Source organism: Scomber japonicus, chromosome 14, assembly GCF_027409825.1.
Source record: "Scomber japonicus isolate fScoJap1 chromosome 14, fScoJap1.pri, whole genome shotgun sequence".
Classification (NCBI taxonomy): domain Eukaryota; kingdom Metazoa; phylum Chordata; class Actinopteri; order Scombriformes; family Scombridae; genus Scomber; species Scomber japonicus.
In genome coordinates this window covers 17,641,599-17,656,547 of record NC_070591.1, presented here as the reverse complement: position 1 = coordinate 17,656,547, position 14,949 = coordinate 17,641,599, and the positions used below count along the sequence as shown (strand labels likewise).

Genomic DNA, 14,949 nt, shown 5'->3' with positions numbered 1-14,949 from the left:
ATCCTGTCAATCTCTGACTTCGTTCAAAGCTCACCTCGTTCATTCTTTCTTGTCTTTATTTCCTCTCTTTCCTGTCTTTGTGGCAGAAGAAGGCCATACATCATTCATTTATAATCTTCCTATTTGTGGGTGTGTGCTTTGCTCACCTTTGAGATATTGCTGGATCTGCTCGCTGAATGACCCAGAGGCTTTTCATTCTGTAAAAGAAGGAAAACAACATTTAGAAAAAGAAAAATACATTTTCTTCAGTCTGCACACGCAAACTGCAAACTGAGAACTGCCACATATCCCTTAATTACCATGTGTCACACTTCCAATGAATAGTGCTGTGAAAGAACTAGCTGCTTGACGTAAACACGTAATTCACATTTGTCCTTTTGAAACATAAAAGCCATCTTCAGGAAATGTACCGTAAGAATGAGAACGCAACCAGATAGGGTTAAAGGAATAAAGTGGTCGTATAATACAATATAAACACAGATATAGAGGACACAGGAAAGACTGGTAACAGTTTGTGTCCTTCTAATGAGCGCAGCAAAGCTACATTTCTCAGCAGCTCAAGGGCCCCTGAGCATCAGCTGTTCAACATCTTAAACTGGTAAATCAACTTCTTCTGGCGCAAGACGAAAGGAGAACAAGCTGATTACATAACACATCCGTCCAAACTCCAAATCAAATGGTGTCACAATATTTGTATCATTACTCTGGGCGCGAAGGAGGCAGACACTTCCAGCGCTCAGCACAGTCAAGTTCTGTTTTGAGGCTGTAATGATCCTTGATTCTCACTCAGTGTTCTCTGCTTGCAGCAGAGACTCAGATAAACAGCCACTGGGGTGTTGCACTGCATTCAGTATTGCTATTGAAGCCATGCATGGTTCCTTAATGAATAATCAATCATAGTTACATAATGCTGAGTTCACACAGGTTTTGACAGTGCTGGGGTGCTGTGGACATGCACAAATGTGCAAAGAGAAGTCAGCTCTTTTGGGAGAGTGACCAACACTGCTGTGCCCCTGGTGTGACTAAAAATACAGTAGCTAAAACAAATAATTTTCTATTGGGATGAGCTTGAAATATTCTTCTGCACTAGATTTTTACACTTGTTTTAACAAAATATGTTTTTTGTTTTGTCCTTAATAACAGAATGTATTAAAATAGGGAGATGATTACAGTGAAGCTGAGACTTTTGAGGCCTCTGGTAGGATTACCGAATGTGGCTGCTAGCTTTTCCTGGTTGGAAATTCATCCATTTATAGAAGGATAACATAAATACTCTCCCCCGCCCAATATTTTTGCAGATATAACTGCAAACAGAGGCAAGATCTAAATCTAAAACTGTACCAGTGGATTGCAATGAAGCACTTCTCCTCCTCTCTCCCCCTGTCGTTAACTCTGGGCCTGATTGACTAAGATCCCAAATAGTGGGTACTAAATTGCGTGCACAGTGCAATAGATTGCGCATTTCGTTTGTGTGCGTTTTGTGGGTGATCTACTAAGAATAACTGCGTAAATGAAAACAGGTGCGACAGGGTGGAGACAGCAGTATTTAAATGAGGGTTTTGCGTGTCTGAATGGAGAGTTTGGACGAGCAGAAAGCTGCAAGCACAAAATGAAATGTGATCAGGTTCTAGTGGAAGAGGTTAACAAATATGTTGAGTTATAACAAAAACAAATATTACCAGAAAAACCGACATATGGGAGACTCTTTGTGACAAAGTCGATGCTGTTAGTAAAACCAAAAATATTCCACTCCAAAATTATAACACAGGCGGAAAAACACCTCCAGCTGGTTAATACCTGCCCTTCAAAAAGGTATTAATTATGGACGCAGTTAGCGTCAGAAAAATTACCTTCAGGTTTGGTAAATCACAATGCGCGTGCTAAATAACATATTTGCATTTTCTCCTCCCTGTATTTTGCACACTGGGGTTGAAACACCCCATATTACATATTCATTATGGCAAATGTACTAAATGGACAGTGCATACCTCGCAAAAAAGTGTGCTGCGTTAGTAGATCAACTTGCACAGTTTTTGCGGGTGATGTCAAGTTTGCACACGTTTTTACACACGCAAACCTTTAGTAAACCAAGCCCTAAGTGTCTCTATACAATGAATAACAAATAGAGCTCTCAGTGGGTGCAATTTGGGCAGTAAATTAATTGTCAGATTCTCGACAAGGATACATATTCAGTTTTTACACAGGGATAATAGGTAGTAAAAAAAAAACAGAACACATTGATGAACCTTGTCCTTAATCCTTCTTTCTCAGCCAAATATGCAGTAACAAGTGAATATGCCTGGACTAACTTTCTGGAGAATAACAAGGTTGAAAATGGGCCGATGACTTCTATAGACAGCAGAGATTGAGCAGAAAGAGAGGCTACAGACAGATGACAAACAATGAGAAGGGAAGTGGATCAAGACCTTGTTGCCTCTGTCTTTCTAACCCAAATTCTACTCCCCCAAACTGTTACCTACAAGGTCTGTGAGTCACCTTCACTGCCACCATGACTGCAGAACTATAAAAGGCCTTATTCTCTGGGCTCATGCATAATTCTGATAAAGAAGGGATCAGGTTTCACAGTTCGCTGTGTCTGCCTCTCCCCACCTCCTCTGAGGGTCTGTTAGCAGCCCCAGCCTTTGATAACACAACTTTCAGACCAGACTCTGAAGACTCGAGCTTGTAAGAAAGGAGGCTTAGGAGAGTATGGCAGAGGAGGAGAGGTCATATTCAGAGGGATTGCTGTGTCTTTCAGAGCTGTCGCTCTGTTCTGGGCCCACAGGGAGGAGGGCTCAGTTCTCATTTATGCAAGAATCTCAAAAGATAAAACCGTGTTGAATTTAACCCTGCCTCTTTGAAATGTGTATTTCTAACCAAGTTTCTATGCTCAACAGAACTTTTTCAATATTAGTTGAATCCACCATCTATGCTCTCTTTGAGGAAGATGATTGCAGGGCATCCTGGTGGTCTAGAAATTAAAGCTGACCATGAACTGCAATGTCCAAAGCTCTCATTCAGCTGGAGAGACGCTGTTGCACGTCATTCCTCATTATTGTTTTCAATTTTAATAAATCGATAAATCGCTTTTTATCATTTAAGCAAGCAAAATTACAAATGCCTGCTGGTCCTAGCTTAAATGTGAAGAAGTGCTACTTTTATACCGCATTAATTACACTTTTCATGGACTAAACAAATACATTTAGCATAAATTAATGAATTGAAAAGAAAGTCGTAGGGCTGACTGATTATTTTCATTATCAAATAATTAACTGATTCTTTCTCAATTAATTGTTTTGGCTTTAAATGTCAGGAAATATCCATTACAGTTTTTTACAGCCCAAGGTGAAAACAATCATCCCATCTGAGAAGTATACACCAGCTAATTTCTGGCTTTTTTTCTGAGAAAATGACGATAGATGGATGCCAATTGATTTTCTGAATTGACTATTCGATTGATCGACTAATCGTTGTAGCTTTAGACATGTCAATCAAACCTATAGGATAGTTGGTACTCTCTTTGGACAGGCAACTGTCTAAATAACCATTTATATAATTTAGATTATATCAGATTATAAATGCAAATACCAACGGCAATAATGTGAATGCATGCATGCAAGTAAAATATGATATTTTAATGAAATAACGTTGTATTTCTGGTTTAACTGTGAACAGAGCTATAACAAGCAAAAGGTAAAGGTTTGTTATGTTGTAGACAGATTCCGTATCACAGTTACATCTTGCTACCAGATGCTTCCACCAGGTTTCTGCACCATTTCACACCAGCCTCACAGCAGAGTATAAAGATAGGCTTGTGTTTGAGGTCAGCAGCTTTTCTGAATACAAACCTGAAACCTACAGTCAGACAGGCCAGTTACAGCACCATCTGTGCAAGCCAACCAGCAACAATCCAGACACAGAAATGAAATGAGACTCAAATGGGATTGCACATGATACGTAGGTCAAGGTCTCAAATGAGGAGTGAGTGTCATGCTCGTAACCTTTCACCCTTTTTTTTTATCATGAGGAATCGGTGGACAGGTGTGTAAAGTTTAATATGACCTGGACTTTACTTTTATGTTTGATTATTAGTCTGTTACATATGCATGTACAAATTCAAGACACTTTTGTACTTGTTTTGGAAATATTTTTGATGAATCTATTTCCCCCAACACCCTTAATCCATTTTGACTATTCCCAGAATATTTTTCAACATCCCTCTGAAAACTTGCCTGGACTCGCTGCATCTGCTCTCCAGTCGAGAGAGTGATAGTCATTGTGACACTAATAGAAATAGTAACGGCAGAAGACAGTTTTGTTTTTCCATCTGTGCATAAGCAGCAGCAGGGTTCCTCAGCCACAACTCCCCAAGTCTTGTGGCTGAAAAGAATTACCAGTGTAAAATCAACAGATTATCAGATTTTATTCTTGGAGGCAACGCGAAGCAGCAACAGAACATTTCTTTCACTACTCTGATCACTGTAGTATTTTACTGTATGTGTTTTTAAAAGTCACAGAGGAAACATAATTAAACACCTTAAGCCATGCACCTCTGCCTCCGAGCCTTTCTACCTCCACAATCCAATGCAATAAGAAACAACCTGTTTTCAGGAGTTAATGGGACCGATTATTGCTGAAATATATGAAAGCATCTTAATTCAGCATGCCAGGATGTAGGAAGAGCTCAGCCAAGGACAGTTTGAAACATGAATATTGATTCAGGGCTATGAAAGGTACATTAACAAATACCTTGGCAAATGACCTCAAACATAAATGAATAATTTGCTAGCCTTTAGAAATGACACCTAGTGTACATACAGTAAATGCAAAATCAATGTCTAATAAGCTATAAAACAGAGAGATTAGTTCACCCCTTTCTGATATATTCCTACAGTAATCAGCAACTGTGTGTCGCTGAACACTGAAGGAGGTTTGTTTTACTGTATGTGGCAGTACTCTGTTGAAAAAGGGCCAAAGAATACAGTCCATCATCTCCTGTTACCAACTGCTGACATCGTAACAAGGTGAGGAGGGAGCGACCCGGAGATGGTAACAAAAAGAGACAGAGGGTGAAACATAAAGTAAGTGACAGAGAAGCCAAATGAATGATAGCTATCAGACAACCGTAAAGAGGTGAGCGTCAAAGGAATTAAATCAGTTCAATTAATGAACAGAGAGGGATATCTGTGTGTGTGTGTGTGTGTGTGTGTGTGTGTAGGAGGTTTATTGGAATCAGCTTTCCATATCTCTTATTCTTTCCCTGTAAATTAATTACAAGTGACCTCTGCAAGCTGTTGAACATTTCCTTTCCACAAAAGCTGTATGATTTCTTAGTCAACACAGGTCAATGATAAGCAGTTTACCTTCACCTCTGTTTCTGACAGTTTAAACAACTACAAGAATCCATCAGTGTGTTTATCTTTTTATTACGTATACTATGTTAAAATTTTACCACTGAGGCAAACACACAGTACAACATTCAGGGACTACTAGTACTGGAACTGTTATATAAATATGAAAGTTCAATGCATGTATCAGTCAGTGTGGTAATTTTCTAAAATAACACTTTGTTATAAAAATTATCCAGATGCAATGCAAAGTCTTCCTGCTTTAAAAGCAGCCTGGCAGTGAACATTGTGATAAATCACTGACCCATCATTAATCACAAAATCTATTTGTTTTAACATTTGTTGGACAAAACCCAAAACTTTACATATTTTGTATGAACAGCTGAGACTGAGGTCTCCTGTCTGTCACATCTTCAAAACATTATCATGTTATGAAGCAATTTATATGGTATAGAGAACTTTATACTGAATACTTTTGATGCTGTCCGCCAGTGAGAGAAATGTGCGTTCGAAAATGATTAAGCAGATGAGGGAAGAGTCAAAATCATGTCAGCTTTCACTTGGCATGAAACCATTAAAAGGCTTTACACTGCACGGCAGATTTCACTTTCAGACCGCTTGCAGCATCTTCTGTGATCTGGTGTCAGTAAAACACAGACATATGCATGGTTGCACTCAGCTCATGCTCGCCCGCACGCATCTTTAATGCAGGACGTCAGTGTCGCTTTTCAATGAGAACCGTGATAAAAACGGTTATGAAAATGACTTTTAAGCCAACAATAGCACACTAAAGCACACCACTATAACCCACATTGTTTCCAGTTAAATACACATAAAGCTTAAAAACAAACAAACATTAGATTGACAGGTGAAACGGGAAAGCTTATGGATTTGCAGGTATGACAACAGAGACGGTAGGTTTAGCCTGTGGCAGGCTGCACAGGCCAGTGTTCACATCTGAATAGCTTTCCCTGACATAAACGCCAGAAGTATAATATGATCTGCTTAGGGCTGATCATTCTGCCAAATGTAGATCTAAAATGAGGCCACCCTAGGTTTTTTTGCTTGTGTTTAAAAAAAAACACACAAAAAAAACGCACAAGTTGCTGCAGATAAGCTGATGTAAGATTTCCTTCCCAGACAGAGATAAATGAGATTCCTCTGTATAGCCTCAGCTCCTAAAGAGACATCTCTCTCAAATCACATAAATCAAATACCAGCAATGTCAAATAGGCTATTATAAACACACACTCACAGCCTGGAAATACAGGTGACATGCACAAACATGCACACTATTACATTTATTTGAGTAAACAATGTATTGACTAGCCCCTCCCTAGTTGCATCCCTGAAGCAAAAGTAATATTGACGACAAACAGTGCCATCAGGAAAGGAAGTTGGCCTTCATGTGGTTTCCTGTCCCTGTCAGTGTCCAGCAGCCACTTAAGGAGGAAATGCAGAGCAGCCAGCTGGGCAGGAGAGCAGAACCAGATGAGAAATCTCAACTATGCACAGTAACAACAATCAGTGGAGAGCTCGGCTGACCACAGACGTCAAACCAGAGCTGGGATCACTGTGTCTGCTGGAAAAAAGGAGATGGACATTATGCTATACAGAGAGGTCATGCAATTTAGAAGGAAAAACAGACAAACCACCCATTTGACATTCCAGTTTTCTACAAAGTAATTTAATCATTTGTCTTACGAGGCAATATTCTTTCATTTGCACATGAGAGGCTAAACAGGATGAGACCTTAGCTCAGCAAAAATACTGCCTCACAGTGTCAACCTGTGGCATCTGTGTGTCAGTGTATCATAGAACCACATCAAAGGATGTAGCCTATAAAGTGAGACTACAGGAGAGGACAGGAGAGGACAGGAGAGGACACCCCTCCCCCCTGACTCTGTGTGTTTCTGCTTTTGCATTTGTTTCTGAATCAACAAGCATTTCTGTCTGTGCTCTCATCAGCAGGATGTGAGCTTGTGGTTTCTCGTCCTCATCCACATCCTCCTCTTGCTCTATCTGTTGCTCATCTGTCTTCATCTTGGGAATAATTACATATGTATGTCCAAACAGGATACGGTAGAGGAGAGACAGTGACCAATATATTACAAAGCGCAATGATCCAACAAGGTTATATGGCAGTATAGTCCCATCCACAGTCATGAGAACTACAGTGAGAAGTAGATCTCACAAAGATCACAAGTACCAGAGATCGGTCCTAGGAGGAGTAAGATGAAGTAAAAGTGAAACATGACGGAGTAGCAGCAGGGGGTGATTGCTCTACGAAGAGAGTTAGGGATTCAAGTTTTTTGTGACTCTGCAGCAAAGCCGCATTTCCTCATTAGCTGTGCTGCAGGTTGTACTCCTCCAAAAGACATGAGTCATTATTTATGACTTGTGTGAAGAAGTCATGCTACAGATAATTAGTTCAGTGCAGTGCCTCCTAATTAGTTGTGTTAGTGTGTGAAGCCTCAGTCCCCTTGTGATATAATCCCTCAATAACATGCTTGCAGAAACAAAGAAATGCTAACAGAAACCAAGGGCTCGCCTCAGCATAGAACAGAGAGGAATGTGTGAGATATTGACCACAACTCATAGTAAAGGAACATGTATAAACCTGCAAATTCTGTCAAACTTCAGTTGAAAAGGGGACTCTCTGCTGACTCTATCGCTGTCTCTAAAAACAGCGTCCGATATCAACTTGAGGCCACCAAACAGTTTCTTTATAGCCACCACAACTAAGCAGCTGCTTAGAGAAGCATTAGCTCTGACCCCCACTGGGAATATGAAAACACTATCTGAAGTGTAGGAGCGTTTGAAACAAGTTTCTTTCTCTTTTTAAAAAAATTTCATTTCAGCATCCAGCATGCTGAATATTTACTGAGCACTCTCAGCACTGTCAAATGTTAAGACCACACTCAGGGGCTTTTAAAAAAGCAGCAATGACGACTGCTGCAAAGTACTCAACTCATGATTGCAACCATCTTAGTGTTGCAGGAAAACCAAACCATGAACTCCAAACTACTGTGCGCACGGTGCCCTCTGTCGCTGTCTCATCACATTCTTTCTTCCCTCTTCTTCCTCATTTCTCTTACCATACCTTCCTTGTCTCTCCAACAGGTTTTAAGCCCTGCCATGACATGTGACTGCATTAATCCCCCCCCCATCCCCATCCCCCCCAGCTTCAGATTTGACACAAAGCTCTATGATTTGGTGCATCAGTCGATGATGTGATATGCTAAGCCGTGGACCGAGATGGGAAAAATATATCTATATCAGATCACTCTGTCACAGAAGCTGTATGTTGGTCTGGAGGTTTGGCATGTGTCTATTAGCAAACAATCACACTCCCCACATGAGCACAGCAGCAGCACACTGCAGGAGCTGCTGCTTCTCTTTGCACTTTCGCACTAAAAGTGCAGTTAGCTGCCAGAGCAGAAGAAAGAGGAGAAAATTCAAGCTCAAGACAGCAGAGCAGAGGGGTGAGTGGGTTCATGTTACTGAATCAGACCATCTCTGATTCAGTGCCTTGTACTTTGAAATAAAATTTGTTACCAAACACATTGGCAGCACACACATTGCTGGAAGAGATTACTGCACAAAACAATGGTTATTAAAAAAAGAAGAAAACATACAACAATGTAGACCAAAGTAGATTTAAGATAACAATGCTTATGGGAAGTTCAGGTGCACATTAGCGGTTTATACTATACAGTATGTTGTACACCCCCACTCATCCTGAACAAAGGGCAGGGGCACAGGAGAAAGTGGGTCAACACTCAACCTCAACACTGTTGAGGTTGCAGATGTTCCTCTGAACAACACAAAAACAAACATGTACAGTACCATCATGCATGCACGCCCAGACTAATGATCTGACTATAAAACTACATACAGGGTGCAGAGTCCTTGAGTCCTTGAGAGATAACGCTGGTGACACTAAAATGCACACTGATACAAAGATGAGCAAAGCAAACATAATGCACCCACACACATAAACACCACCCCGCCATTACTCTAACACGGCCACTTCTGCCTGACAGGATGTGAAGACGGACATTTCCGACTGTCTCTGTTCATTTTGCTATTCATTTATCCACTCCTTTCTCTCACACACACATAAATAGACAAAACCACACATTCCTGGCAACTCTTTCATCTCTCTGCTACTGCAGCAGAAGCGCTCTGCCATCACCACGGAGACAGAGGGCCTCACCATAACAACCACTGAATGGAAACTACGATGAGCCCTCTTTCCTTTTATTATTGTAGTGCTTTCTCTGCATAGTGGGATCTACTTAACATCTAGATGTGCTGTAAAGCTAGGTTTTTTAGATCACATATAACACCCCTGAGGGGAGGCTGCAGCAGTGAAAATGACCACAACAATGACAACATCAACGTCAGCACCATCAATACAAACAACACAGGGACAGACAACCACAACAGCAACACATCGAGAACAAGGGTCTGTACCTGAATCTTCATTTTCCAACAGGAATTCATGACTGGATCCTGAAGCCACCTCACCTCTCCTTCACACACACACACACTCAATCATGCACACGTTCACCCACACACACCCTCACGTAGACAATGTTTCCTTGGGGAGGTTACATGCCCCCTCTGCAAATCCTCGGGGTGAACCAAGACGGAGAGAGAGAGAGGGAGAGAGAGAGAGAAAGAGAGAGAGATGTAGAGAGCCAAGGCAAATACGGAAGTGGAGCCGCAGCAACAATGTCATCCGTCGCCGTGGCGACTGCAGCTACGGCAGCACAGTGCGGAAAACAAAGACAGACAGAGGAAAAGATAGGGAGGGTGAGAGATGGCAGAGGGAGGGAGAACAAGCGGCTGCCCTACATTTTCTGCACACACACATACACACATGCATACAAACACAGAGGCAGAGCTGCTGCTGCTCGTCCGGGCTTGCTTTCGCTCTCAGCTGAACACACACAAACACACAAATACACACACAGAGCCAATCCGGTACTGTAATCCCATTGGCCGAGCTACCACTTCCTCCAGCTGATCCTGATGAGAGGTGGGGGAGGGGCAAACTGTTGTTGAATCATTCATGAGAGGGAGGTGGTGTCCTTTAAATAGACTCCACTGCTCTGCACACTAGGCTTAACCTTAATGTACCTCCCCCTAACCCTACTTAAGCCTGTCCGCTTCACACCATCACACGCATGAACACAAACAGACAGACACACACAGCCTGTCCTGCCTCTGAATCCCTAACTGTTTTAAGACAAACAGTCTGCCACCAAAATCTCTTCTAAACCACCATCATTGTCCACCAATCAGAAAAGCTTTTACTCCCGGCTCCACCAATCCCCAGCAGGCACAGAGGGATGCAATGTGGAGCAAAGATGACATAGGGTAATTTATTACACACATCCTCGCAGCTGTATTCAAGGGCAAAGCTGGAGCACAGCACAATCATGCAAATGCTGAACAGACCAAGGCTGACTAATAAACACAAACCAATGAAACCGGATTCACTTACCATGATGATGCTGGTTTGTTGAAAAAAAAAGCCAATAAAAAGTAAGATGCTGGCAACTTTGTGATAGATGGGGAAGTTGGCTACGGTGTTAAACACAAAACTTTATGTATGCATTTGTTTTTTAAAGATTTTTTCCAGCATAGACGCCGTTATTTAGCAGCAGACAGACAGGAAACATGGGAGACAGAGGGGGGTGTGACATGCAGCAAAGGACCTCCAGCCGGGATTCGAAACCGGGGTCGGCTGCGTATGTAGCATGCACTCTAACCACTTGACCACCTGCGCGCCCCAGGTTAGACATGTATGCACGATTCCATGCACATATCCTCACACCTGCACAAGCATTTAAAGAATCCCATTAGACTCAACTGTGGGTTAGTGCTGAATAGATTCATAAGTGAGTATCTTTTCAGCACAATTGTTTATACAATTTGTTTCCATGACAGACACAGAGCAAGGGTTTAACAGACAAAGACAGAGATGGAGCAGTACATCTGCTCTCTGTCTACACACGGTGGACAGATCAGGCCCTTTCCATTGGATAATGAGCTGAGCAGCACATCCATTGAGTAACAGTTAAAATGGCTTAAATGGCTTTGGTCTCTAAGTACAGTCTTTCAACAGGTCCACTGGCACAGCCTGTGGACTTTGGTCTAAAAATACAAGAAACATATTTTACATTTCAACACAACAATCTACACATACAAGAACTTCATTATTGTTCAATTCTGAACATTCATTCAGTGCTGCTGTTTTGTTTTTGTTTTTTTACTGAGCAAAATGCTAATGTAAGCATGCAAACATTAGCTAATCAGCATTAGATACACAGTACAGTTGAGTCTGATGGAAATGTAATCAGTTTTGCAGTTATTTGGGTCATAACCCAAAGTATTTGACATGCTAAAAGTTTGTTCTAATGATGGCACTAAATGAAATGAGGATAAAAGTAATTAAAATTCATCCTTTGGGGAACATTTCAATACATTCAGTGGTTGGTAAGATATTTCAGACTCTGGACCAAGTGTTGAATCTGACAGACATTTCCACCCCTACTGCCTGATGATGCTAGCATAGCTGAAAAGGCAAACTAAGTGCTTTGACATGACATCTACCACCGTGACCTCCACATTCACACTCCTGCACTGCCACCAAATGTTGCCATTGGAAGTAAATTTATAAGGTGCCAAATTATCCAATATTTGGAAGACGTTTTCTATAAGTGAGGATGATGTATCTAATTTACAGCACATCAAAACAATGTCTACAATCCTGTCATTTAAGTAACACAAACACTTGCATGTTTTCAAGACAAGTGGATATGACTGACCTGAAAAACCTATGGGGAAGAAAGCAAGAAAAATTTGAAAAGACTGTTAAGCAAAGGTGAGAAAAGGCTACCGCTACAGATGATGCAAGTGTAGCTTTTCAATCGTCAGTCCTATCACATCATCAAAACATTACAAGCAGGTGATCTTTCAGCACAGGCTGGCAGCTTTCAAATGTAAATGTGTAAGTAAAAAGACGGGTTCAATTGAGTTGAGTGAGGAGTATAGAACAGTGGTTGGACTGATTATAGGCCCTGTCAAAAAATATACATCATAGCTAAGGTGAGATGTTTAAAAGCCTGATAGAAAATAAGGCAGGAAAGCGAGGACATGCAAGTGTAAGTCAGGGACACAAGAGGAGAGGAGATGAAAAATTGGAGAGTTGGATGGAAAGCTGAAGATGGAAATTTAAGGCAAAATGGGAAGGGACATAGGGAAACAGAAAGAGGAAAGATAACTCTTGACAGTTTGATTTCCACTGAGCGAGAAACACATCAGATATCCCACTGGGTATGAAATTGAGCTGTAATAGCCTTTTAAGTTCATATTCAAATACAGTCATGCATACCAATAACTACAACACTACAGCTTGTCTGCCTGATGTATGTTTCAGTCAAATCTACCTCAAATTAGGAGAAAGACACAAGGGTAGGGACAGAAATGAAGAAAGGGGAGATGGTTCATGAGAAAAACTCTTCAGAAATTATTTCTAGGTTTTTTTTCTTGTTTAATATTCTGTAAAATGTTGAATAACTGCACAGGACTCTTTTGCTACTTATCTTCTGTAACAGTATGCAATGCTTTGATCTGGAGCTTTGCCTTTCATTTACATATCTGTGTGTAATGCAGCGGAGGATGGTTTCTGAGCCTTGTGCATTCATGAGACATAATCTTCAGACCAAAATACACAAGCACAGACATTAACTGGGCCGTCAGTGCTGCGGCACGACCACTGCACAATGCCATTTATTCAACGTCCCAAAATATCTAGTGGCTGACTGTAGCAGCTTTATTGATTTGCAGCTCTCCGCCTTCCCCACTGTTCTCTTGCCCTGCATCTCACCATCTTCTCAATTTTGACACCCAATGGAGCATAACCATCCCTACCTGTGAAAGCCGATGGAGATTTGCAGAAAAACGGTTGCAGCTGCGTGCGCACGTAACCGTCAGCACCGTGGTCAGGTGAGGGGAAGGCCAAACACTAAAGTGACCTCTTTCTGGGTGCCACGCTATCAAAAGCTATTTATGGCTGGGTTGTGAGGCTGGTGACATAACTGTGGAGTGTGTCAGTTTGCACGTGATAACGGCATTCAACAAACAAACGTTCACACTAGTGACAAAAAGACGCAAACAGTAAACAGTAACTCAAATTACGGGAGGTAATGACCATGAATTGAGCAATCAAAGTTAATAATATGAGTTTAATTAATATGATGGCAGACTGCATTCATTATCATATTAGTAATTATTCCAAATCCAAAAATACAGAGGTGCAATGAACGGGGTACATAACACTGGTGCTCGTGATGAAAAAAAAAAAGGTTGAAATCTTCAACCATTTACAAAAAAGCAGATTTCAGGCACTCATGCTATAGGAACAAATGTAATGTGGATGTAATAATAAAAAGCCCTTTGAAGTTACATGACTTATTCATAAGACATCTATTTCATGTCTGTCCAGAGTTTTCTTCCTTTTTCCCCCCATTCAAGTATTTTTAGGAGTGTTTCCAAATCAAAAGGATAGTGTGTGGTATGCCACCCAGATTTCAATGATCTCTGAGGCAAATTTGTGATTTTAGGATTTGTAAATGTAATTGAATTGACTTGAAATGAACAGGTGGGTGAAATGGGTGGCATGACAGCAAACTCCCAAATCAAAACATTGATAGAAAACTTCCTTTCGATTCTGGAAAAGATATCCTTGACTTAGCCCTTCTTGATATGCAATGACCTGAATGACTGAGAATCTTCACAACTGACAACAATATATTTAAAAATGTACAAAAGCAATCAAAGTTTATCAGCCCAAAAGTCCCCCATATGTACTCTATTATGTATGAAAAACAAGGTTGGCAAAATGTTAATTTAGTTGTAAAAAATGTTTTGGGATATGAAATCCCAAATACTTGTCCAGTGATGTATCTTTGGAATATTGACAAGGTTGTAATGAAAGAAGATCTGTACTCGACTAAAGTATTACTCGCAGCAAGTGAGAAAGTGGTCACAAGAAACTGGCTCAATGTAAATATCCCAAAACAGGAACAGTGGTTGGAAATTGTCCAGGAAATCCTTGTTATGGAAAAATGGACATACCTTTTGAGAGTCAAAGAGAATGCATTTAATAAGAACTGGGAAAAATGCAACATTTATATGAGACGTAATACCAACTGAACAAATGCCAAATGGAACAGTAGACTGAATAGTGGATCATCTCCAGACAGTTTGTTGGTATTAGAGGGACCCTGCATCAAAATTTTAGTTTTAAGAGCTTTAGTTTGTGTGCTTCCATGATGCTTATTCCTAAAAAAATGTGTTTAATCCATTTAAATATTGACTCGTACTGGACGTAATGGGAACTTGGAAGCACCAGGTACACACATATTACAGAGAGGACATTAGGTGAGGGGTCAGCAAGTTTTTTCCCCCATCCTCTAACAAATGGATCCAGCCAAGGTGAAAAAAGAAATGTATGAAATGTTCTGTGTTAAAATATGTGTTCCATAAAAAGGGTCTGAAATCAGTTTCATCATCCAGGCATCGA

The 14,949-nt window shown here is 40.8% G+C and overlaps 1 protein-coding gene across 2 annotated transcripts in view; it reads right to left on the bottom strand.

Annotated features, from left to right (window-relative positions):
* marchf8 (membrane-associated ring finger (C3HC4) 8) overlaps positions 1 to 14,949 on the bottom strand; it is a 73,486-nt gene that overhangs the window by 23,640 nt on the left and 34,897 nt on the right. For both annotated transcript variants that reach the window (XM_053333097.1, XM_053333098.1), the window contains exon 3: positions 147 to 197. In XM_053333097.1, the coding sequence (XP_053189072.1) occupies positions 147 to 197 (51 nt within the window). The remainder of the gene's footprint in view (positions 1 to 146; positions 198 to 14,949) is intronic.